Source organism: Candidozyma duobushaemuli (genome assembly GCF_002926085.2).
Source record: "Candidozyma duobushaemuli strain B09383 chromosome Unknown E_B09383, whole genome shotgun sequence".
Lineage (NCBI taxonomy): Eukaryota > Fungi > Ascomycota > Pichiomycetes > Serinales > Metschnikowiaceae > Candidozyma > Candidozyma duobushaemuli.
The window spans coordinates 815,283-840,552 of NW_020289900.1; the positions used below are offsets into that span (position 1 = coordinate 815,283).

General features: G+C 46.0%; 11 protein-coding genes across 11 annotated transcripts; 4 read left to right on the top strand and 7 right to left on the bottom strand. All coding sequences in view use genetic code 12, as the record gives it.

Moving 5' to 3' along the window:
• Positions 1 to 756: 756 nt before the first annotated feature.
• On the top strand, positions 757 to 1,236 carry PGA14 (Pga14p; the record flags this gene model as incomplete). Its single annotated transcript, XM_025483033.1, has 1 exon — positions 757 to 1,236. One exon carries the CDS (start codon positions 757 to 759, stop codon positions 1,234 to 1,236), a length of 480 nt encoding a protein of 159 aa, XP_025337976.1.
• A 1,070-nt stretch (positions 1,237 to 2,306) lies between these two features.
• On the bottom strand, positions 2,307 to 3,533 carry CXQ87_004596 (uncharacterized protein; the record flags this gene model as incomplete). The annotated part of the gene is made up of 1 exon (XM_025483034.1): positions 2,307 to 3,533. One exon carries the CDS (start codon positions 3,531 to 3,533, stop codon positions 2,307 to 2,309), a length of 1,227 nt encoding a protein of 408 aa, XP_025337977.1.
• A 1,137-nt stretch (positions 3,534 to 4,670) lies between these two features.
• CXQ87_004597 (uncharacterized protein) lies at positions 4,671 to 6,518 on the bottom strand (the record flags this gene model as incomplete). Its single annotated transcript, XM_025483035.1, has 3 exons — positions 4,671 to 5,077; positions 5,404 to 5,984; positions 6,028 to 6,518. 3 exons carry the CDS (start codon positions 6,516 to 6,518, stop codon positions 4,671 to 4,673), a joined length of 1,479 nt encoding a protein of 492 aa, XP_025337978.1.
• A 519-nt stretch (positions 6,519 to 7,037) lies between these two features.
• On the bottom strand, positions 7,038 to 7,379 carry CXQ87_004598 (uncharacterized protein; the record flags this gene model as incomplete). Its single annotated transcript, XM_025483036.1, has 1 exon — positions 7,038 to 7,379. One exon carries the CDS (start codon positions 7,377 to 7,379, stop codon positions 7,038 to 7,040), a length of 342 nt encoding a protein of 113 aa, XP_025337979.1.
• A 33-nt stretch (positions 7,380 to 7,412) lies between these two features.
• On the bottom strand, positions 7,413 to 8,882 carry CXQ87_004599 (uncharacterized protein; the record flags this gene model as incomplete). Its single annotated transcript, XM_025483037.1, has 1 exon — positions 7,413 to 8,882. One exon carries the CDS (start codon positions 8,880 to 8,882, stop codon positions 7,413 to 7,415), a length of 1,470 nt encoding a protein of 489 aa, XP_025337980.1.
• A 507-nt stretch (positions 8,883 to 9,389) lies between these two features.
• On the bottom strand, positions 9,390 to 10,046 carry CXQ87_004600 (uncharacterized protein; the record flags this gene model as incomplete). The annotated part of the gene is made up of 1 exon (XM_025483038.1): positions 9,390 to 10,046. One exon carries the CDS (start codon positions 10,044 to 10,046, stop codon positions 9,390 to 9,392), a length of 657 nt encoding a protein of 218 aa, XP_025337981.1.
• Positions 10,047 to 12,079: 2,033 nt separating this feature from the next.
• On the top strand, positions 12,080 to 13,987 carry ACF2 (Acf2p; the record flags this gene model as incomplete). The annotated part of the gene is made up of 1 exon (XM_025483039.1): positions 12,080 to 13,987. One exon carries the CDS (start codon positions 12,080 to 12,082, stop codon positions 13,985 to 13,987), a length of 1,908 nt encoding a protein of 635 aa, XP_025337982.1.
• A 1,089-nt stretch (positions 13,988 to 15,076) lies between these two features.
• Positions 15,077 to 16,742, bottom strand: CXQ87_004602 (uncharacterized protein; the record flags this gene model as incomplete). The annotated part of the gene is made up of 3 exons (XM_025483040.1): positions 15,077 to 15,208; positions 15,238 to 15,612; positions 15,636 to 16,742. 3 exons carry the CDS (start codon positions 16,740 to 16,742, stop codon positions 15,077 to 15,079), a joined length of 1,614 nt encoding a protein of 537 aa, XP_025337983.1.
• Positions 16,743 to 18,637: 1,895 nt separating this feature from the next.
• CXQ87_004603 (glycoside hydrolase family 32 protein) lies at positions 18,638 to 20,154 on the top strand (the record flags this gene model as incomplete). Its single annotated transcript, XM_025483041.1, has 2 exons — positions 18,638 to 18,756; positions 18,825 to 20,154. 2 exons carry the CDS (start codon positions 18,638 to 18,640, stop codon positions 20,152 to 20,154), a joined length of 1,449 nt encoding a protein of 482 aa, XP_025337984.1.
• Positions 20,155 to 21,612: 1,458 nt separating this feature from the next.
• CXQ87_004604 (CFEM domain-containing protein) lies at positions 21,613 to 22,017 on the top strand (the record flags this gene model as incomplete). The annotated part of the gene is made up of 1 exon (XM_025483042.1): positions 21,613 to 22,017. The coding sequence occupies one exon, from the start codon at positions 21,613 to 21,615 to the stop codon at positions 22,015 to 22,017; it is 405 nt and encodes a 134-aa protein (XP_025337985.1).
• Positions 22,018 to 23,675: 1,658 nt separating this feature from the next.
• CXQ87_004605 (uncharacterized protein) lies at positions 23,676 to 25,151 on the bottom strand (the record flags this gene model as incomplete). Its single annotated transcript, XM_025483043.1, has 1 exon — positions 23,676 to 25,151. One exon carries the CDS (start codon positions 25,149 to 25,151, stop codon positions 23,676 to 23,678), a length of 1,476 nt encoding a protein of 491 aa, XP_025337986.1.
• Between the last annotated feature and the right edge of the window lie 119 nt (positions 25,152 to 25,270).

Below are 25,270 nucleotides of genomic sequence, written 5' to 3' on the forward strand. Positions count from 1 at the left end.
AAAGGGGGTTTCTTCGATTTACTGCATTTTCTTCGACTTACTACAATTTTTGAAGTCCTGGTCATAGCGCTTTTCAGAATGGAATGTCGGGCCTCGGCACAGGGTCTAAACAGACCACACCTTGAATATACGAAAACGACATTGTCGGCACCAGCACAGTAACCCTACGTAGCACAATTACACTTTTTGAAAATTAAACAAAATTTACCAAAAATCACAATCCTCAGCTCTTCACCAACAAGACATCCCTCGGCCGTTGGTGCCTTACGTCATGACGTTTTCGCAGCCAATCGGAGTCCGGAGAAATCCGGTGGGTCAGAGTCAGAGCCGTTTTGGAGAAGTCATTTCGAAAAAGTCACCACACCCGTGCACCAGGCGTAAATGGCGACAATAAGCCCGACAAGAAAGTGGCGTTCAGCAGGCGTTTTTTTGTGTGGAGTCGGTCCCGGGAAATACGGACCGCTCCGCTGAGCAGCGAGCCAGCGCCCGGACTTATATGCAGGACGACATCGGTTCGGCTCAGAAGGTCCATTTCTAAACTGCCAATACGGCCATGAAAAGCGGGGAAATTTTGGGCAGTAGCTAGCGGCAGGCCCCCTGTATTATCCTTTAAATTTTCATGGCGCTGGGCGCCGGTCCTGGGCCCACCGGATGGGGTGTTTTCAGCGCGTCACGTGACCACCCGAAAAGGAAAGGTAAATTCCCGCAAAAACATAAAAATCTCACTCTCAAATTTCTCATCAACCACATTTCTTCATGAAGTTCTCCACTGTTGTTGCCGCTGCTGCCGTTTCCTCCGTGGCTTTCGCTGCCAAGGACGAGCCAGTCACCGTCACCACCACTTTCCACGGTTCCACCGATACCCATAGATACGGTCGTTTCGACAAGACCTCCAGGGAGCCAACCGCTACTACTTCTGGTACTCACAGATACGGCCGTTTTGACAAGACTTCCAGGGAACCCACCGCCACCACCTCGGGCACCCACAGATACGGCCGTTTCGACAAGACCGCCAACCCCACCACCACCACCATCTTCATCACCAACCCATCTGCTGTTGGTTTTGCTGCTGCCAACGGTTCCGCCAACGGCACTGCCAACGGTACTGCCAACGGCACTGCTCACAAGAACGGTTCTAACGACAGCTCTTCTTCTGCTGACAGCGGTGCTGCTGCTTCTTCTGGTGCCTTCTTGGGCTTTGCTGGCGCTGTGGCCGCTGGTCTTCTTTTGATTTAGTTTGATAGATTCGACACTACTCGTTTAATACACTTTGGAACATTTGATGTTTGTAGGGGCCGTTTTGGCCGTTTTGGGCAATTGCCAATTTGGGGGAAGTTTGGGCCGCTCCGAGGGAAGAGTATGTAGGTAAGCTACTGTAGATGTCCTGAAGGGTATAGGTAAACAAGGAGAAAAGAGGGCTCGATTGAAATCTGAACTTATCGAAGATTGAAATTATGAGAATGATAGAATTTGTTGATGAAAAGGGGAAGCTTGGTGCCCGGAATAACTGACCAAAAAGGAAAGGTCATTGCTGGTGGCTGAAGTTGGCTTTGCTATGGCTTGACGATATTCCGCAAAAGAATGGGCTAGAAGGTGGTGGAGGTTTATTCCGATGAGATGAAAAATGCTGTTTTCAGGAATGCTTTTTTAAAAGGTTTCCCTGGAATTGCTCGTTTGTGATGTTTATAGATGAGGACCTCAGGGAGTCCCCTGGTAGTTAGACTTTCTAGTTGGTGCTAGTTCGATGAAATAGGGGTTTTTGGATAGACGTTAAGAAACGGCTCATTTGAAAAATTCCATCATTCTGAAACGAACTTTGTGGGGTGACTGGGTAGATTAAGGTACGAGCTGTAAAGGCATGGAGTACTGAGAGGTTATAGAGTTGAGGTTACCGGGAGAACTTTCTTAGTCACATTTTAAAGTAAAGAATGCTTCTTTTGTAGCACAATTGATTTTTCTTGAATTTGTTGCATCTGATTGGTTTAGCACCTTGTCTTCTGCAAAAGCTGATAACCGTTAAAGCAAGACTGAATGGAAGTGGAAAGGTTTATAAGCAGCCGATTCCCAAAAATATAACAGAAACTATTTGAATACGGATATCCAACAAACAATGATAACACTTTGTTCAATTTCGATTCGTAGCCACCTTGTGATAGAACTTCAATAAGTCCTACCTTCACCATCCTACATCCTCACCACACTGGACTTCCATCATCCAAATCTCACCATCCTAAAATCCCACCCTTGACCATCCAGAACATTTCTTTCCTATACAGCCGCTCTGGGCGGCTAGCTGGACTCCTAACTCACTGGCTCGCCAGCTTCTGCAACTCCTTCACATCCTCCAACGACTTCTCGAGCTCCTCGGCTCTCTTCTGCAAAAGAACCTGAATGTCCTCCTCGCCGTAGCCCACGAAGTTCTCCACCGCCTCAAAAGACGACGCTGGCTGCGAACGCTTGTACTCGGCCTTGAGGCCATCAGAGAAAGGCAACGTCAAAGGTCCGTTCTTCACCATCGACGTGATCAACTCATAGGCGAACTGGGCACCGTTGGTGGCCGTAACCTCGGCATGGTCGTAGGCGGGGCTCACTTCAACCACATCAGCTCCCACAATCAGAAGCTGCTCGATGCCTCTGAGAATATGAATCAACTCACGAGGCAACCATCCGCCAGGCTCCTGCGTGCCTGTTCCAGAGGCAAAGGCAGGATCCAAAACGTCAATGTCCACGGAAATGTACGTGGGAGAGTTCTTGGGAACCCGTTTGAGGATCTGCTTCACGATATAGTCGGCGCCGTGGATCCAGACATCGTCTGCAGAAAGACGCAACCAGCCCTGCTCGTCGTCGTCCTCCCAGTCCTCAGCTCCCGAAAGTTTGGTCCGAAGACCCGCGTGCACGTTGTTTTTCGTAGTCAAGCCTTCCTCGTACGCTTTCCAGAGCATCAGACCGTGCGACACCTCCAGCGTTTCCGTATGCCAGTAGCTGGGGTACTTGTCGGGCTTCCACGTGTCGAGATGGGCGTCAAAGTGGATGATGTTAAGGGGGCCGTAGAGCTTGTGGAGTGCTCTTACATGCGGCAAAAGCACCAGGTGGTCTCCGCCCAAGGCAATGTACCGAGGAGGCCTCTCCCTGGAGTGCTCAAAAAGGAGCTCCTCGAACCCCACGGTCATCTGCTCGAAGGCAAGGCTGTTGTCCATGGGACTGACGGGAATGTCTCCACAATCCACCACAGAGGCCCATTCCTTGTAGGGGTTGTACAACGCCCTAGGGTTGAAGCCCCGAAGGGACGTTTGTCTCTGTGACGCGGCACGAATGGCCCTTGGACCGAAACGGGCGCCTGGGCGGTACGAAACAGCCGTATCGAAAGGAACACCCACAAGTGCAACGTCGTACTGGAGATCACGGTCCGCCAAACAATGGTGGGTGGGGAGGTGGGCAAAAGTGTTGATGCCCTGGAAGGGCCAGGCCTCGCCCCAGATGGTGGCAAGGGGCTCTGCTAGGGCTATGGACAAGAAGAAAAAAAGCAGGAGCATGGGGAAAAAGCTGGGGAGGAGGGTGGTATTTATACTAGATCGCGCCGGATTCCGTCAGCGGAATTGGCTAGCTATGGAAGGAGCTCTGGGTGGGGAGCTTTGATGAGAATTAGAGAGTAAGAAATTGACTTAAATAAAATTGATGTGATTTTGCAATTGCCTTTGTTTAGGCTACTTGGGCTACTTTGGATGGAGGGGTGGGATATCCTTAGATGGTGCGGCTACTGCATTGCTTATCAGTGGGCATTGTTCCAGATGGGATAGAGTTTTCAGAGTGGAATTGGATGAATTGTGAGTTTTTTTGAATGATGGCAGCTTGATTTTGGAGATTTGGAAGAATTGACCTTGTGGGGGAGTTTTTCAGAATCTTATGATGGAGATAGCATTTTGCGCATACTGGAATGCCGCTAAGTGATGGAGATCTCGGGGAGGGTGAATTCCAGGAACGGGCTTTGAAGCAACGGAATCGGAAAATTCTGCAGCTGAAGATTACGTCTAAATTGTTAGTTTAGCACAATTCCATGGAAATCGGGCATTTTGGATGGCTGCAAATTAGAGGTATTCGTGCGGCTCAGAAGAACCAAATCCGCAATTGACAATCCGTAACCGCCAACATCTCTTAAGAAGACCTCAACAGAAAACATTCAATTCCTGAATTTGTATATATACTTTTAAATTCCTAAACTGTCTCAAAATCAATGACTTTGTACTCCGAGATTCTTCACCGTTGAGGTGCAGATGCGGAATATGGCATAATGCCGCTACCAGAGAGCCGTACTAAGATAACTCCAAATTCCGTCAGGCCAATTCTCCAATATGATACAACTCAATTAAAAAAAAATAAGTGAACAGAAAATAGCATTACCCAAAATCTGTGGTTTATCATTTCCATTCATTGCGATGTTTGTAGTTATTGGAATGACTGGATCCTTCTTTGAATCAGAACCAAGACACAGAGGCAAACTTAAACCCACGATGATACAGAATAAAACGTTTGTCTAATTGATTGACCTGATAGCATGCTTACTTTTAATTCGAGACGGTCTCTCGACGATGCATATCGATATACGACTGCAATTGAACCTTTTCTAACAATGATACTCTTGATCTTCAAACACACCAAAAACCTCCATCTTCCTACCCCTCAGAATACGATGGCGGCAGGACAAGACAGGAGGTTTCGTTCGTCATCATGTCTAAATTTATGCCGTTGCCTAAGAAGACCGTCTTATTCTTCTTCTGAAACTTCAAGAAAACGAAAAGCCTATATGTGATTAAAAGACCATTGGAAAGAATAGAAGGTTCGACATTGGGAATCTTGCACCTGTATCTCGAGCCATCTATTTTAGTGGTTCCTGTTTTATAAAAGGACGATTGTGATGTGTTCCTTTTTAATTTGAACCACTTGTTTTTGACATCGTGCAAACCTCCAGGAAGCACTCGAATTTTCTTTTGAAGAAGCTTGACTCTTAAGCCGATAAGCTTTAATGTTTGATTTTCAGGGACGGTCACCTTAAGCGTTAAAAACTTATCAAGGTCCAAGCCTGGGTATGCGACACTGCTGTCGACATAATATGATTTCAAGGTTACCCCCAGCTTTTCAGATAAAAACTGATTTTGTAAGGATGCCAAAACTTAACAAAACTTTGAAAGTGGAAATGGAGATTTGTGTCGATGTGGTGACCATTCTTGTCTTCCACCAAGGCCCAATCCCGTTGCCTCTTGACCATTGCATACTCTCCTGGAAACCTCCAGTTTTTTGTTAGTTTGCACGAAAATAGCCTGTTCAGTGTATTGTGATATTCTGAAAGAAACACAGCGGTGACTGCCACAACATGATTTCCACAGTATAACGAACAAGTCTGGTGACCCAAGCATTGTGGTACATTTGTGGTTCTCAAGGCTGTAGAACTAGCAACATCCAGTACAATGTTCGGCGTCATGGGTATTTTATCGAAAAAGAGGAGAGTTTGCTTTCTTTGGGGTTGCTTCAACGGCTTAAATGTTGAAACGTGATTCTCGATAGCGACATCCAAGTTTATCAGGGTGGACAAGGTTGACGAGCATTTTCCTGTTGTACAGTAAAATGTCAATTCTATTCGAAGTGTGTATGTTCTGGCACAGTCATCGGAAATGAAAGAAGGACCGATATTGGGGAGCTCGCAATTGAACACTTCGTCATTAATATTGATACTGAACCGGGACCCGTCGGTCTTAAATCCAGACTTTTTAAAAGTGAAGTATATCTCTTTATCTCTGAGGGTAATTTCTCTCACTTCCTCCTGGACTTTGAAGCCTACCTTGGATAGCACCTTGCACCAGGTATGTTCTTCTAGAGCCACTTTGACATATGTGGCATCAAAGGTCTCCTGACAGCGGCATATAAAAGCCTCGTTTTGATACAATTTGAGCTGCAAAAAGTCTGCTACTGAAGCTCCAGCAGTCACAATTCTGGAATATGGAATACACCACAGCTCTTTTTTTTTTGAAGCACGATTGTAGCAGAAGGAAAATGGGATTTTCGCTCTTCACAGCCTTTTTTGGTTTCAGACTCTTTCGGTATTTGGGTAGCAGCATCTGTGAAACAGCATATTCAAGCGGAATCCTCGAATCACCAACATGGACACAACGTATTCCCAAAATGGTCTTCTGAGTGTCCCAGTATGTATAACCTGGGTTGTAATGAAGCTGTTCCCGACGTAGTAATGAGAATAGTATTCTCGGCTTACCATCGTTCAAATTTGGACCCAGCCCGAAGTTGAAGACTCCCTCTTTTTTTCTGGCCTGTTCAAGAGAAGTAGTATCCTCAAGGACATCAACGTTTTTCAAAAGAAGACCAGTCACGGTCCACGCTTTTTCGTTGGCTGCAACGGTAAATGTGTCGTGGGTTATGTAGTTGGAAGGGAGTTTTTGGATTTCCTCCTCCACGGCTCTATAGAACCCGTTGGGGTTATCTAGGCTTTCGATGAAGTAGATTGGGTACATGTGGTTTGTGAATGATGGGGTTGGTATTTGTGGATTTTGGGCATTTTAAGGGAAGGTCTAGTAAATTTGGAATTGCGATGATATTCTGAAGCTAGGAAGTATATTATTCATTTCAATCTCATTTGGAAGGTGGAACAGGTGTGAGACCTTCCAGAGGCAGAAAGAGGATGACCCTGACGTTCTTAGGGGTAATTTCTTAAAAGAAAAATAATCGAAGTGTGGAATGCCGATCAACTTGTCATAGGCCAATTTATACGTAAGTAACGGGACATACTTATGAACACAAACTCTCAACGAAGAAAGCTCGACAGTTACTTTTATTGAATTTTTTACATCATCGTCAAACATCTACAGAGCAAAAAATTAAATAGCATGCCCAATGAAAAACAAGAAGGAAAATTTTGTCAAATTCAGTTTCTGTATTATAAAGACAAGCTGGGTTTCCTAAGAAGTCGTTTGTAGACCTTACCAGTTACTCAAGTGACTCTGGGTGAAAAGAAGCCCTTGTTCCCCAACCCCCTAATTCTCCCGGTATGGAGGAGGCGAAACGGCAATGGTGCTTCGACCTCCTTCGGCAACGTGAATCGTCCAGTAATTGGTCAATCTGTGAAAATCATAACCATCTTTAACCCTCAAAGTGAAATAAATCTTGTAGCCAATGTAAAGGGTGTTGGATAAAACCGAAGCTTCAACTTTTGGAACCTTGCACAGGTATTTCACCTGAGAGGTTCCCTCATATAATGATAAAGTTGTACAGTCAGGTCTCAAACGCCAGGACCTATGCTTGACTTCATGTGTGCCTCCTGGAAGCACATGAATCTTCTGTTGAACAAGCTTGATTTTGAGTTTATCGAGGTCCATTTTATGTTTATCTTTAAGAACCACTTTCACAGTCTAGTACTCTTCTAAAGCAGAACATGAAAACACTCTATAGGGGTGATCCAAATATAGCAATAAGGTTGCTCCTTCCTTTGAATAAGGATACGAATACGAATACGGATAAGGCTGAATAAACCAGGTGAATTTTTCGAGGTTCAAAAAATGACCGGTATCCATGTATTTATCGTTTTTGTATTCCACCAAAGACCAGCCTTTTTCCGTCATGACCAAGGCGTAGTCTCCAGACATTTTGAACCGTTTCGAACCAAAAGAGGTTTCTTTTCCATCGTGCCATTGTGGAAGATTAATCATCGTCAACGCCACAACATGGTCATCTCGAGGTATCGAAATGGTGGAGTAAGATAGACACCCTGACGGTATGCTGGAAACTCTCATTGCAGAAGTACTGGCAACATCCAGCAAGATCAGAGGTGATTTTGGAACTTTGTCAATTAGCAACAAATAGTCCTCCAACACAGGCTGAAAGGCTGGCTTGGAGGAGGATAAATGATGCTCTATAGCGACATCCACATTCATCAGGGTCGATAAGTGCCATTGGACTTGTTTCAAATTACAGCAAATCGTCATTTCGATTCGAACAGTGTAGGTTCTTGAAAAGTCTTCAGTGTAGAACGAAGGCCCGGTTCTGGGGAAAACAAAAGGATAATGGTCCGTTGGAATTGGGGCGGTGTAGGAGGTACCATTGCTTTGAAAGGCGCTAAAAGGGATTGTGAAGTTCTTCAGCAATTTATGACCCACAAAATCTCTGACGTTTTTCTCAAAACTGAAACCTTCTTTCGACTGAATCTTGCACAAGGTGTGCTCCTCTACTACAAGTTTGATTTTCGAGACCAGAAGGCCTTTTCGATAGTCGCACAAAGAACCATCGTTTTGACAGAGCCTTAATTCCATGAAAGTCGGCACTTTCGATCCAGGTGTGATGATTCGTGAAGGAGGCAGAATGGAAAACAGCAGGGGTGCTTTATAGTACGATTCTAGCCTAAGAGGGACTTCGTCGCTCAGCTGCCCTTCAGTAGAACTATAGGTACCGGGATTGAGCGTCCTATACTTATCAAGCAACGTATTGGAAAACGCATACTCGAGCGGAGCTAACGAATCCTTAATTTGAAGACAGCGTACACCCAAAAGGGTGTTTTTGTCGGTGAATCTCCTTGGACAGTATTGGAATTGTTCCAAGCGGCTTACTGCAAATACGATTCTTGCCTTACCGTCATTCAAGGTCGGACCCAGGCCGCAATCCAAAACTCCTTCTCTTTTTCTGGCTTGTTGTAAATATGAAGTATCCTCGATGAGCTTTGCTTCTTTCAAGGTTAATCCGGTAAGTGTCCAGGACTCTCCATCAACCATCACGGCATGTGTATCATGGAAAAGGTAATTTGAAGGATTGTTTTGTAGCTCTTCGTCTACAGTCTGACGAGAGCTGCTGGGAGTTTTGGCATTTTCAATAAGGTAGATTGGGTACATGAAGATATGGAGGTTTGCGGAAGAGAATTTGGACCAGATATTTGCCGCATGTGGTCATTCGCTTTCAAGAAAATAAATGTCCACCAAAGTCGGCATTTTTGAGAGGACAGAAATGAGCTACCTCGCTGGAATTTTCATTTTCGGTTACAGACTCGTTGCAAAATACTTTTCGTAAGGATAAGAGTGAATATTTGAACTAAGGAGGAACTTGAAACTCTTTGACTTCACCCATGAAAACATCATGGAAATGTAAGTGCAAAAACTCAAGTTGCCAAATTACACTTCCTCAAGGAACATTGCTCAAAGTTGAATCTGACAAAAGTGATATGTAGTTTCACCACATGGAAATAAACTTCTAGTGGTTTGAGCCGTAGATTGACTGAAAAGAAGGAGACCTCAGACACTTCGAATTAGAACAATACAAAACAAAATCACAATAGCATTGAAAATGTTTTTTTCTTTTTGTTAAACTCGCCTAAATGAAAAGCCATATGTAAATCTACTTACTTAATTACTCGGTAATTCCTCCTCGTATAACCTTACCTGTCCAATGATAAGCCATTTCTTCTTCTCATCAGTTTCATAAGGCGGCGGAGTGATGCTAAGAAAATTCTTATCTTCTTTCGCCGTAAATATTGCAAAGTCATTGCTCAAATGAATGTCTTTTTCCTTGTTCACGGTACAATCCACTGTGATAAGGATCCAAAAGCCAATGACAAGACTATTGGAATATACAGAAGGCTCAAGATATGGTACCTTGCACAGGATGACGTCTCCAGGAATCAGAAAAGAACCTTCACCGTAACGTAAGCTCGTCAGTTTTGACAATAGCGTCCAGGACTCAGTTTTGATCATATTCGTTCCTCCAGGATTGACTTGAACCTGTTGCTTCACAAGCTTGATTTTGATTTTATAAAGATACACCGACTTGTCTTTCTTCACATTGATCTTAAAAGTCACCAAATCATCCAAGGTTGCGCCAGGATAGTTTCTCACGGGACGATATGAATATGTCACAAGGTCCACCCCTTCCTTCAGTGAAGGAAACCTCTCAAGTGGATTCGGAAAGATTCCGAAAATAAATTCACTGAGGTTGAAAAAGTAACCAGTGTCGACATATTTGTCGTTTTTTAGTTCCGTCAAGGACCAACCGCTTGGCTTCATAATCAATGCATTTCTTTCCAAGCATGAAAACTCTGTTTTAGAGCTGGACGTTTCTGTGCTTCTGTGTACTTTAGAAAGATACACGGCTGTAATTCCCACAACATGATCCCTCGGGGTATTGATGTCGTGATGTGAAAAAGATAATGTGAAGACAATTTTTTGACTTTCGAGGCTGCCAAACTGGCAACCTCCAGTAGAACATTTGGTGTAATTGGGGATCTCTCGATAAATAACAGCATATCCCTTTTCTTCGGCTGGAAAACTGGCTTCAGAGACGATAAGTGACTTTCGAGAGCAACATCAATACTCATCAGGGTGGATAACTTCGAGGAGCATGTTTTTGTTTCACATAGCAAGCTCATTTCGACCCGAACCTTATAAGTCCTCGAAAAGGGGTCACTGAAGAAGGAAGGCCCTATGTTGGGAAGCTTGCAATCGTAAACTTCAGCAGGAACTGTCAGGGCGAAATTAGTACCGTCGCTTTTAAAGCTGTTTTGGTGAACTTTGAACTGTTCCAGCGAGTCCATGAGCACAAGAGTCCGAACCTCTTTTTGGACATCTACTGTCGCTTTTGAATCAACCCTGCACCAAGAATGCTCCTCTAGAATAACCTTGACATGGGTGATGGAAAGATCTTTTTGACAGCTGCACAAAAAAGTGTCGTGGTGAAGAATCTTTAGCTCTAAAAAGGAGGGCACCGAAGCTCCAGGCGTAGCAATTCTCGAAGGAGAGATTATGAATGTCAGTTCACGTTTCTTATAGTATGAGGTTAGTTCGAGAGAGTCTGGATTGTCGTAGTTCAGCTCCTCTATTACCGAGGATTGAGGTTCAGGAAGCAGAGCCCTATACTTGTTGAGCAACGAGTTAGATAAAGCGTATTCAAGTGGAACTAATGAATCGCCAAGTTTAAGGCAAAGCACACCCCATAAGGCCGTTTTTTTTGCGTACCACCAGGGATTTTAGGAAAATTGTTCCACGCGGGCAACGGTGAAGATGATTCTGGCTTTGCCATCATTAAAGTTTGGACCCAGGCCGCAGCCTAGAATGCCTTCTTTTTTTCTAGCGGATTGGATGTAAAGCTCATCGTTAATGAGGTTCACGTTTTTCAAGGGATTTGTCGTTGACCGTCACTGTGTGTGTATCATGAAAAAGGTAATTTGACGAATTTGCTTGTATCTCCTGCCCTACAGCGTCGGGAAAGCTGCTGGGATTATCGTTGTTCTCGATGAAGTAAAGTGGGTACATGAGGACTTGTTTGAAGAGGTTTGGTGAAATTTGCAATTTGATCTCTATTTTTCAAAAAGAAGAGGCCTTAATATAGATGAAAATGTAGGAAAATATCAATTGGTCATTACTTTCCTGATTGCATGTCTTAATAATATATTGACGTGCTTCAAAATAAGATGAGGCCTTCAACACCACCATCTCAAGTAGCCACTACAGACATTGTGTTCTGTACTTTTATATATAATCCTTCCATTTCCCAAGATTGCATCTCCACATCGGCCTCGCTTAGTTTTCAAAGCTTATCGTGTCTGCGTACCCCGCTGTGCCCCTCGCCACGGGCACCTCCCCTCGCTTCCATGCGTCAGCAGCAGCACGACATACATACAATCCGAGGAAACTCCAACACTGACTCGGCCCTGCAACCCTCGGCCACTGACCCCGAATGTCACCCTGGTTCACCCTAGGCACACGCGTCCCACCGGGTTGGCCGGTGGCTGCAAAAATGTCGCTGTGTCTCCCGCAATCTACAGTGCGACACAGCCAGGTCTACCAAATCAACCACTTTGACCTACATTCATTATCCACAAAATGCCAATTGAGCTTTTCAAAAACCCCTTAGTACTAGTGAACCTCCAGGACACTTTGTAAGAGGCCCTCATTCCCAGCCTCCGGTCAATTCGGCATCTAAAGGGCCCATCCAAACGAACAACACCTTCAATAACCTCCTTTTGGATGATCAAACCTTCCCAACATGGCCTCTTCCTTATTCCTTATGGGTAACAAAAGACGGAGATTCCGACTGGGGTATGGCATTCAACCATACAGACTCGCTGCAGTATGTTTTTGGTCCTGACCCGGATCAGAACCCTGCACAGTTCTTCTTCAATCCTCCTAAAATCAAGTCTTTTGCGTTTACGGCGCCTAATTTTGGAAACAACTTACGTGTCAGTACGATCAAAAACGAGAAACTTGCCGCTTTGGTGGAATTGGCCAATGAACAAGGCAGAATCTCCATGCCATTGGCTTATGGAATGGGCTTCGTGACAGGTATCTACGAGAACCTCGTGCCTGTGCTTTCGTCGCAGGTTGGATTTATGGAATTCAAGAAAGTCGGGATCGTGAACCAGAACCGTACTGCCAAGTACACGGTGAAGTTGTTCAACCAGCTTGTATGGCTGATCTACCTCAGTGGAGACCCTAATGTGGATCTCCAGTTGGCCGACAACAACCACATTGTGGGAAATAACGCGTCCAGGCTTTGTGTGGTGCAAGTGTGCAAGGGCGAGTCTCCTGCCTACGATGACGCTTGTGGAAAATACCCAATTGACGCCAAACTCTCTGGATCCGTTGATCCAGACAGAAAAACAGGCACCTACGCCTTCAATTACGAAACCCACGGTTCCAGTAACCTGGGATCCACCTTGGTCTGGTGTCTTCCCCACCACCAGGTCACCCTCAAGGAGGATATCAAAAAGAGAGACAGTGGTATGCAGCTTGACTCACCAACAAACGGACCAATGAGGGGCTACGTCACCGATAAGTTAGAGTTTGAGGTGCCCAATTTACCCCTTGATATCGGCTTTGAGCCCTGGACGGCTGTAGACGGGTTTGGCTTCAATCCAGGCAACTACACCAACGAAGTCAAGCAGCTCATTGGTCAGATTGCAACTGAGGAGGTTGAGCAGGACGTGGCGGGCCAGTGTGACCTTGATTCGATGTATTTCGGCGGCAAGCAATTGGACAAATACGCCTATCTCGCCATGGTGACCCATTTTGTGCTTCAGGACCAGAACCTCACCGGCAAGATCTTGCCCAAAATCAAGGCCGCCATTGAAAAATACGCCAGCAACCAGCAGCAGCACCCCTTGCGTTACGACGAAAGCTGGAAAGGTGTCATTTCTGATACTCCACCGGACCAGGATTTCGGTAACCTGAACTACAACGATCACCATTTCCATTACGGCTACCATATCCACGCCATTGCCATTGTGGCCCGCATTGACCCACTGTGGTTGACTGCCAACGACAATTTGATCAAAAACTACGCTCTCACTTTGATCAGAGATTACGGAAACCCTTCAGACAGCGACCCCTACTTCCCGCAATTCCGTAACTTCGACTGGTTCCACGGCCACTCCTTTGCCCACGGTATTTTCCCAAGTGGAGACGGCAAGAACGAGGAGTCCTCGTCGGAAGACTACCATTCCATTTACGCCCTCAAGCTCTATGGTCAGATCATCAACAACCAGGAGTTGGAGATGGCTGCAAATTTGATGCTCGGAATTGAGAGAACGGCTCTCAACTACTACATGATGTACACCTCCGACAACAACCTCTTGCCGCAGCGCTTTACTGCCAACAAGGTTTCTGGTATTCTTTTCGAGAACAAAATCGACTTTGCTACCTTTTTCGGCAGGGGCACTGTTGGAGACGAGTTCGTGCACGGTATCCACATGATTCCCATCACGCCAATGTCGTCGTACATGAGAGGCTCCAAGTATGTGAAGGAGGAATGGGACGCCAAGTTGGCCGGAATCGTGGACAAGATTCCCGATGGCTGGCAGGGCATTTTGAAGTTGAACGCGGGACTTTTCGACCCAAAGTACTCGTGGAAGTGGTTTTCCCGGCCGGACTGGCAGAACAACTTGATCGACCCTGGAATGACCCGTTCGTGGGCCTTGGCCTACTTGGCGGGTATTGGTGGCGCAAGGTGAGGAAGGAACATCAAACAAAACTTTACAGGATATACCAAAAGTCAGAATTGACACGGTGCAAGCCCTTTGGGCAATGTAGCGATGGGCCGAAAAGGGTGGCTGTGGGGGTAAGAGAAGAGGAATTTTGGAACACAAGACTAAGCGACTTGCTACTGGGTAGAGCTCACAACCTATGGCTCCATGAGCAATTTTGGATGAAAGTTGTCATTAATCTAAAAGATTATTCTTGTTGCCGAGTTCCATTCACCTTTTTAGGGATTCCCCGCCTGGATTTAATCCACGTTTACTGACGCTAACCATTTCCTTCCATAAGCGGAACAATAATGCAAAGTTCGCCAATGACCGACTCACTGCACTTCCTTTTCTTCCTCTGTTGCAATCCTGTTGCCGTGGTTCATCAGTGATATCATTTTGCATGATGATACCTAGTAACTCGACTCAATTGCATCAAAAGTTGAAATATTTCCTACCTTCAATGGAAGCTACAATTAAAACCAGTGAATTCATCTAAGTCCGTCTGCAAATTACCTTATCTATGCAAAATCTCTGCTGTTTGGATGGATCATGATGGCTCCATGTAGGTGTTAGCTTGTATGACTGTAAATAAGTCAATGTTCCAGAAGACGAGGATCTGTAGAGAAAAAGACCTCCTAGGTCTTGACAATTTTGTCTAGTTGTCGAGCGACTTTTAGTCTGGTGCATCGATCGAAGTCACCTCGTTTTCAGAATGTAGTTCACCATAAATCTTCTTCAATCAACTACCTTCACCTTCTCTGTATCACTTTATAAGTATACGCCTTATTGTCAAACCTGAATCAAAGATTTGAATATTTCCTAGCTTCATTGCAAGCCATGGTCAGAGCAGCTTGACCTAAAGCAAAGCACATTTAAACAATGCTGTTACTCTCTTTTCCAAAATTACCTCTTTTACGCCCACCACCCATCAAACCTTTCCTATCAATATACTACCCTCTCATCTCTGTATCACTTATTACACACGCATTTCATTACCACCTCTCTACGTCAACATCGTTCAAGAACTATTCCAATACACTACCCTCCTCTCTGTATCACTTTATAAATACACGCCTAATGGTCAAACCGAAAGTCAAGACGCTTGTTGCCCTCGTCTGTCGTCGTTCTAACATACTCCTCCTGCTCCTCGGCACTCATGGCGTTCCATATCTGGTCTCTCTGCTTGTTTCTCCAGATATAGTACATCTTCACCATCACAAGCAACGGATCATCACACACGCAATAATGAAAAGCTGCGTGTTGCCTCGGCGGTACAAAGGCTTGTCGTCTTCTCTGTAGATATTGTAAGCACCGATGTTGCCGATTTGCACGGTCATGTTGTACAATGCTGAACACACGGAACGGGACCGAATGGAGTTGGAGTTTCTGGAAACCCACGCCACACAAATAGCGTGGATGTACGGAGCAGCCAACACCATGGTGACCAAAAACCAGGTGACCCAGGCGTTCTTCATGCTTCCAGGCCACCATCTGATGGCAGCCATGAACGGAACCGTCAAAATCGGCAAGGCCAACGAGACAAGCGAACGCTCGTTGACATACTCGGAAAACCACGTCAATGCAATCAAGAAAATAATGTGGATCACCGCCTGGGGATGTTGAGCAAGTTGACGATCAAACGGTCGAATCCAAGCGAGTTCATCGCCAACGTCATGTACGGCTGGATGGTGCTCTGAGGAATGTAGGCCAAAAAGCCAATGGCGTAGATGGGCCACAAGTCGTAGTCCCAGGCGGCCTTGGCGATCATCTTAATCGACAAGCCCTGTCTGTTGTGCATGTCACCCTTGGAAGGGTCGTCTCTGAGGACTCTGTTGACGACAATCTTCTCCTCTCTTTCGGTGAACCAGCCTTTCGGATGGAGCTTGTTTTTGGTCTGAACGGCCGAGGGAACCATAAGGTAGAAGGCCAGAAGGCCGATGCAAAAGGTGAAAATGCCCTCGATGATGAAAAGCCATCTCCACCCGGACAAGCCGTGGACGCCTCTCATTCTCAAAATGGCAAAGGCCAAGAGGGAGGTGAAAATCTGGGTAAGCGAAAGCGACGTCCAGAACATCGACAACCGAAGCGGCAACTCCTTGGATGTGTAGAAGTACGAAAGCCACAAGACCAAGTCGGCGATGAAACCGCCCTCCAAAACACCAATAAGCGCTCTGCAAACGTAAAACCCGGCTTTGTTGGTCATGGCACCCTGGCAGGCTGCCACAATGGACCACGAGATCATCTGGATGGGAATGAAGATATCTGGACCGAGCTTCTTGGAAATCAACTGCGAGGGCAATTCCGCCAACAAAAAGGCCACAAGGAAAATCGTGTTACCCGTGTTGTAGTCGTTTGTGTTCATGCCCAATTCAGGCAACAAGTCGTCCACCACAGCCTGGGCCAAATTGCCTCTATCGATTTGCAAACCAACGAACATGATGCATGCACTGAGAGCGACACGCCAGTCCAACTTTCTGACGATCTTCTTCTCCTCCTCCTCGGCCCACTCCATCTCTGGATCGAAAGCCAGACGGCATTCGTACTCGACTCTTTCGTACAAGTCACCGTAGAACTTTGCAACAACGGGGTCTTTGAAAGGATTGGAAACGAGAGAATCGGCCTGCGACTCGCTATCGAAAGAAAACTCCTCCACATTGATGTTGTGGAGCTCCTTCTCCTCCGCCTTGGTAGGAACGGTGGATCCCTTCTCGTGCTGTTTCTTGACTGCAACGACACCCATGGTTAGTGAACAAAACCAGGGAATTCGGAAGGTTTAAATACAATCGATGACGAATAGGCTCGGCTGCCTATGCAGATCATCGAAAGAACGCCCGAATTAGAAGAGCATTGCAAATCGGTAATACAGAATGGGTGCAAATTAGACGCACAGCGTGCAGTATTTTGCAACCACAGTTGAGCGAAGTGACGCCTCTATTGCGTAGATAATGCACGTGACAGCCACATTTCTGACACTGACAGCTAAATTTCTTGGAAAAACTGTCAAAGGCAGTCTTGGCGGTCGATTGACGTGGATAACTAAAAGGCTTTTCGGTTGGGGCTGCTGAACGGACGAAAGGAGCAAAATGTCGTCTCTCTCTCTACGCTCTCACATAAGCGATAAGAGATCCACACTTATGCAGCATCTGCGGCGTCTGCGGCGCCCCTCTTTTATTGCAATTCTCCAGGAACGAGTCACTTGACCTGAGGTGATTCGGCAATACCTTCGAAGATGCTTGCACAAATGAAGATGCAAAATTCGGAACGGCTTTTCTTGGCCCACGCAAGCGGCACCAGTCCTGTCTTTGCTAGTGGAATAGCGTTTTTTAGTCAATCCTACCGACCCGCCTTACGGAAACTTCATTGCTTTTCCCGTAGTTCCATGCGAGATTGCACAAGCCACAACCGCTCTACTTCGGCAAACGCCCTGTTTCTTGAAACTCAAGAGGCTGTACAGCGCTGACGAATCCGGTTTCTTTTTCCAATAGGCGACTTGCTACTGGTTTATCCAGGTCTGGGCTTCAAAGGCATGTTGCTAGTTTTTAAGCTTGCCATGAAGTAGTTTTCAATGGAATTAGAGCTTGAACAGGTTTTCGGCTCGATGGATCATGGAAAAAAATTACTAGTCGGTGAATTTGCAACAAAAGGACCTCCGGGATGCATTCATTTCTTTTACGGCGCTTGCTGCAGAAGACCACTTACCTGAAACAGCTTTATGGATGCGGTCTGGTCGGGTTGGGCGGATAATCCTCCGGTCACTCTGCATTTATCCAGGGTTGTTCCGAGTGCATGCATCGGAACTTCCAACCCCCAGGGATTGACAACAAAAGGATGTGGTTACATTTTGAAATTGGAGTGGAATTTGAACGTTCAAAAAGGTATTTCTAGGAGTTGTGTGGATGTATTAGAGATACCAGGGGTTATGTGTACCATTTTTGATTCCAGGAAACGTCAGTTTCTTTTGAGTAATTGTCATACAATCGTCAAACAACCTTGCGATCAGTTGGAAATGAGGTTCTCCAATTGAAGTTGCACCCCCTGAACAAACACTTTCTATCATTGAATTTCTGTAATCCTTGAAAGGCTCATGCTATCAAAAGGCATTGTTCTGATGGCCAATTCTTTTGGTCACTTCGATAACATAAATTAGCTTCCGGGTCTGATACGTCATAGTTCTGTTGATCACTTCGATAAGTTGAATGCTTCGTCACAAATTGCACGACTACCAACTACGCCAGCTACAGTTACCGATGCCAAAAATAATTCCATTGCTTCCTTGACCACACACTTGCTGAAATGCTGAAAGCTGATTAGTCCACAAGTGAAAACGCATATCGGATTCCACCGATTTGTGCTTATTCAGGCATTTCGTTTTACTTTCTGCTGTCAAAGTATGCCATTGATATTTCGCCGCGATCGAATTCCCAAATTTTGCTTATTTATTTCCAACCCCAACAATTTCCACCACCCGCGCCGGAAAATCCCCTCGCATTAATTTGTGGGGAACAATGCGAGACCAGAGTTTTTCCGAGGCTGCGAAAAGTTGCTACTGAAAATTCCACCCATAAATACGCCCATCCCAATTACAATTCTATGATTTCCATCATACCCCTTCTTTTGGGCACCCTACACACCACAATGGCATTGGCATCCTCAAACAGACCGCTTATCCACTTCACGCCCCAAAACGGATGGATGAACGACCCCAACGGACCATGGTACGACGCCAAAGACGAATTGTACCACCTCTACTTCCAGTACACCCCAACGACACAACAGGCCAGCTGGACATTCACTGGGGCCATGCCTCATCCACGGATTTGAGTAAATGGACCGATCACGGCTCCGTTATTGCTCCAGATAGAGAAGGTGAAGGAATCTTTTCTGGATCGGTGGTTGTGGACTACAACAACACATCCGGATTTTTCAACGATTCTGTGGATCCCCGTCAGCGGGCTGTGGCACTCTACACTTTGCATTCCGAGGATGCACAGGTCCAGGAATTGGCCTACTCCACAGACGGAGGATTCACCTTTGAAAAGTACGAAAACAACCCTGTGCTTGAGGTCAATTCCACCCAATTCCGTGACCCCAAGGTCTTCTGGCACGAACCATCAAACCACTGGGTCATGGTGCTCGCAAAATCGCAGGAGTACAAGATCCAGATCTTCGGATCCACCGACCTCAAGAACTGGGTTTTGCACCTGAACTTTTCTGCTGGATTATACGGAAACCAATATGAGTGTCCTGGTCTCATGGAGCTTCCTGTGGAGGGTACGGACAAGAAGAAGTGGGTGATGATTTTGGCCATTAACCCAGGAATGCCTTCAGGTGGATCTGCCAACCAGTACTTTATTGGCGATTTCGATGGCTACAAGTTCACGCCCGACGACCACCAAACCAGAATTCACGATCACGGAAAGGACTACTACGCTTTCCAGACATTCAGTGACACACCTTCAGAGGATGGCGTTTTGGGTGTAGCCTGGGCTTCTAACTGGCAGTATGCTAGACATGTTCCTACTGATCCATGGAGAGGAAGCACTGGAATTGTCAGAAACCACACTTTGGCGAAAGTGCCCGGAAATCCAGAAACGGATTTGTTGACTTTGGTGCAAACACCCATTTTTGGAGATTCCATTAAGCGTCAGAACTTGCACAAGACGCTGAACCACACCTTGTCCAAGAACGAAAGCATTTCGGTGAGTGGAAACTCCACCGGTGTTTTTGATATTGAGGTGGAGTTTACTTTATCTCCAAAGGAGCTCAACAGCAGGCAATTGCAGCTTTCGATTTTATCAAACAAGGTGCATGGAACACAAGAGGAGATCAAGCTTGGCTACGACGCCAATGTGGAGGCGTTCTTTGTTGATAGAGGTGTGGACAATGAGTTCAACAAGAATGTGTTTTTCACAGATAAGATTTCTGCGATTGCAGAGCCTTTGAAGACTGATGAGGATGGTTACAAGACGTACAAGCTCAGAGCCATTGTGGATAAGAACCTTTTGGAGGTATTCTTGAACGACGGAGTGAGCACTATCACCAATACGTTTTTCTTCAGTTCGGGCCATCTTCCTGAGTCCGTGAAGTTGGGTGCTTCTGCTGATGAGATTTACACTGTGGATGTGACAGTGGATGAGTTGTCGTTGGAGTAGGCGTAGAACCAAGTTAATAAAAGTTTTTGATTTTGCGAGTCGATTGGGCGATGTATCTGAATTAGAGCCATTATGGCATAAATTGGATTACTGAGTGCATTACGATACGGCCCTAGGCTTAGAGGCAGAAGGAGGTGGATCACCTTACCCGATCAGGTATTCTTTGATTGTGGCAGTTAACGGCTTACTAATCGAAGTGACACTGTGGCATTTGTGATGGCTTAGAAATTGGAATTACGGCCTATGGAGATAGCTTCCTTATAATACGGTCTGTGGCTCGAAACGGGCAACTTGTAATTGTTAGGATGTTCTGATGCACCAATAGATAACGAATAACACTTAGATATCACTTCCATAAATTTAAGAGGACTAAGAGAATTTAATACTTGGACATGAATAGAGTTTGATGTGTTTATACGTTAGCAGGAATCCTAGAGCGGTTTTCTTGTCTGATATCTGAGTAACCGTGAATCTCCTGTTATACCGTATACCACTTGGAGCTCTTCAATCAGGAAACTAGCTCGGATCTCCTCAACTGTTTGATACCTGACACGCTTGGTGTAAAACATGTATCAATCGTTCTTAAGGTGTTTCTAACATAAAGTGTGTACGATGCCTCTGGACCTTAGTGTCGGGCTCCTTCCCAATTCTTCAAAATCGAGGCTTTGCTCACACCCGGAATTGAACCCAGAAGCTTAAACAGACTTTGAGGGCTTTTCCATGATCTGACGGTCTTTCCAAATGCCATGCAAGCGAATAGCGAGTATTCCAATTGCCATACTGTTCAGATGAACAAGACTACTTAAGCAATGAATTGTCAGTAGAGAAATGAAGCCATTATAATTCCTCCCCAAAATATTATCAAAATCCGATTGAATCTTTTATTTCCGACAACCTTATTCCGGCCTCTCGCATAGCCGAGTGGCTTTCTGGATTGGCTGCAAAATGTGCATGTTCATCTCAAAACCGATCTCGTCCTCAGTTCACCAACCCACTGCGAGAGGCCCCACGCTCGGAGTCAACGGTAACCGTTTTACAGAAAGTTTATCCGAGGGCTGGGAATGTGAACGCTCTGCGGTTGTACCGAAATCGGTGATGTGTACGCACCAGGAGATATCGGCGGTAGCATTAAGGGCACAAGGGCACTAAATACAATAAGAGCTCTATTCTATTGGCTCAATTGAGCGAAATCAAGAAATAATGGAAACTCCCAACTGTTCGAATCTCCATGTAATGGAAACCCCAATTGTTCGAATCTCCATATAATGGCGGAGGCCAAGAGCCATAGTCTGCGGCTGCATAACGGCGTTCCTGACTGTCACCTGCGTTACCTTTGCATTTACGCTTTCAGCTTCACCGACTCGGTCTTCACCTCCTTTGTCACCTCCACCTCCTTCGTCTCCTCCACCCCTCCCTATAAATACCGTAGCATCCCAGAAATCGTATATCAAAATCCCCATGAAGTTCACAACCACCCTTTTCGCCCTTTTGACCGCCGTTGCCGCTGAAAACTGGTCCACCTACCCAGCCGTGCCTAAAACAGCCTCCATCAACGGCTTGGCCGATCCAATCAACGACAAATTGCCCGAATGTGCTAAAGAGTGTTTCGCCAAAGACACCTCCTCAACACCTTGTCCCTACTGGGATACAGGCTGTCTCTGTGTGATGCTGCCTTGGACGGAGCCTGTGGGAGAGTGTATTGCTGAAAAGTGCCAGGGTGACGATGTGAAGAGTGCTACTTCTTTGGCACAGAGTGCCTGTAAGTCTGCCGGTGTGTGGGAGCCATATTTCATTATTGGCGATGATGTTTCGGCTTCTTTGGACGCCGCTGCCGTGTCTCCAGCCACCACCCAGGCTCCATAGACAATGGATGATGGTGATGAACATCTGTGAAATTTGTAGATGTAGTCGAGAGTGGTGGTGTAGGATGGTGAGTTGAATAGGGCTCAGGATGGGTCAATTGGCGATCAAAAGTAGGAGTATTGATCCTGGCTTGGTTCACTAGGCATAGCTTAATATGATGCTACACTGTTGAACCCTCTTGGAAGGAATGCCATTAATTGGTCAAAAGTACAGCTTAGGGAGTAACGCAGTGTCTTTTTGTGTTTAGGGCTGTATCGTAGTATCGATTTACCGTGGGCCTCCAGCCAAGAGACTACTGAAATAGCCTCTTAGTCACCCCTGAGTCAGTTGATTAGGAGTATTTCTTCAAAATTTCTCGAAACCTTGTCGTTATCTTACCCATATACTTTTTCTCTCAATGGATGTTGTTGAAGTTGAACATTTACGAAAGTTTGTAGATGTAGTTGAGAGGGCTCATTGTAGTGGTGTAGATTGGCGAGATGAAATTAACTAATAGATTAATTGGAGGTGTAAGAACTCCTCATATCTCATTAGCTGCTGATAATACTTATAGAGAAACATTCTTCAAGTTGACCATGGAGGAAAGACGTACAAAGAAGGATTTTTCGTGGAGGTGAAGGCTTCACGAGTAGCACACGGTTGGTGACAGCTCAGCTCCAACATACTACCCTTAACGAATATAGCTTTTTTTTCCACTCACATTGGAACAACTTCAGAAATGCGTGAAATTGGGTGAGTTTTAGGAGTCCCAGCGTGTGTGAAATACATTAGGTACTGTGAGGCCACCCACCGTACTGTGAGACCACCCTTTTCAACAGAGATTAAACTTTCATTGGAGGCCATTTGGAAAGCTGAGAATCCTTGAGCCTTTGATTATGGAACCGCAGAATCGATCTCCTCAATTAAGATTAGTGTCATTCCGCCATCCATCTGGCAGTTATCCAGTATGTGGTGAATGCTTTTACAAGAGGGAAGAGTGCAAACTGGTCCAGACTCTTGATAATTTTAAATGGTCCGTTGCTCTGAACTCTGGAAAGTTACAAGTGAAGGTGGTGCTCGAACTGCTGGTGAATCGATACGGTTGTTTCGAAGTATATTAGGAATTCAGCATATTGAAATACTCAATGATCAAGCTTCTGCTCGTTGATATACTTCATCGACGAATTGAATGGAGATGTAATGATAGAGTAAAGATGTAGAGTATGCCACCATGCGAGCGTAGTAAGGGAAGAAAAACATTGGGTTTCAGGAAACACCAGGTGTTTTCCATGCGAACATATTGATTTCGCTATTGGACACCATAAGATGACAAACAGGAATCATAGCTACCTTCTGACTCGTATTTTGACAAGATGACAACATTTCAATCTTTCCTAATCCATAAATAACAAGGGTAAGACAATCAGGTTCAAACCTCTTATTTTCCATTAAAAGCAAGACGATGCCTTCTTTAAATGAACTGTGATCAGGTCGATAGCCCCATACCACCACATGGCACAAAATGTGCATCCAAAGTATGGTTAGTGCTTTATTAATTATTATACTTTGGCAAAGAGAACCACAAACTGCAAACGTCCAATGGCAGCCGCCTCATCTCAATTAACCAGCCAGTCCGAAACCTCCAAACTGCGATATATCAAATCTCTCCAAAATCTCCCCTACGAGCTCTGCATCACCTCCTGGTATGAAGGAGGAGCTTCTTCGGCATCTGCCAGGGGAGCCACACGGACAGGCTCTTCAGAAGGAGCCACACGGACCGGTCCAGATGAAGCAGGCGGACCTCCTCCCTCGTGATCTGTATGACGAGGAGGAACCAAAAGAATAGGCGCCTCGCAAACCACATCGTAGTGTTTGCCCTGTTCAGCGGACGAATTGACCTTGATGGCAAACTCAAGCAGGTAGTCACACTGTATATTGGGCGCCACAAACGACTGTTCATCTGTGAAAAGGCCGTATTCTAGCCACTCTGCCGGCAACTCGTACAGATATGCTGTTTGCGGTGCCGCCAAAAACGAGTGTTCTTTGGGGATTTCTCGGAAAATCTCGTAGCCGGGGTAGTTCTCCACACGCTGGAATCTGGAGAAATCGACTTTTCGGTACTGGGTGTGTTTTGCAAGCGGAATCCGATGCGTGGCCTCTTTTTCCAGGTAGCCCGAGTAGCGGAGATGCTGGATGATGGTGATTTTGACTTGTCTGATGACGAGCCGGGGAACGGCGGCTTCCTGGCCTAATTTGATGACGTAGCGCCCGAAAAGCGCCTCCTTCAAGGCTTTATACGAAAACGGCGAAACAAGATTCACTCGTAATACGTCCGAGAGAATGTCCTCCTGATGGAGCACCCTGCTGGTGGATCCCTGAGCATACCGGGACAAATTGCTATCCTTGAACTCCACCACGGCGTCGATCGGCAAGGTGAACGAGCCCGACGAGAACATTTTATCGAAAAAGCTTCGATCCTGCCGTTTGCTCTGGTCGTACTGAAGCTTGAGAATCGTGCCTCCTCGACTCCAGTCTGGAAGAAACAAGCCGTGCTCCGTCAAATGCTGAACCGAGCACACGGCGGAATGTAGCGTTGGAGAAAAACGGAGCTCTATTTTTTTGTCGTTTCCCACACTCAGTTTCCCTGGTCTTCCCACCGAACCACGTACGGTGTACTTGACTGCAGCGTAGCTGTCCATGCCAAAGATGGTATTGAACGAAGGCGGAAGGTCCGTCGATGTAAGCGAACCAGGCGCCAATTCGGCGGTATTTCTCCAAAGCTGCGTTTGCAAGTACAGCCTGTTCCACTCAAACTGCATCAAACACCGTGCTTCCACCTGTGTAGCTGGAAACGCTAGGTCAAAGCGGAACTTGTGGATGCCCTTGTCCAACTCGTAGCGGTCGGCGTTGGGCGTTTTCGGGAATACCCTATGGGAAAGCTCAAAGAGGCGAAAACGGGTACTTCCACTCATTCTCCTTCGGTTATCGTCGTGTTTGAAGTTACATGACTCCGTTTCTCCCACAAGCAGCACCACGATATCCTTGACTTCAAAAGGCTCCGAAACTTTGAGCACCACCTCGCCCGTGACCCAGTCGCCAGGCCGGAAAAGCGCAAGCTGGTTGTCCAACCGGACCTCCATGGAGTAAGGCGGCATTGTAGTTGGCGATGTTTTGGTACGGCTGCGAAATGAAACCGGCGATACGGCTGCAGGGAATTGGACTGAGACACGCCGAGGACGAGGAAAAGCGATTTCTTGGCCTTTCCGGGGGATTT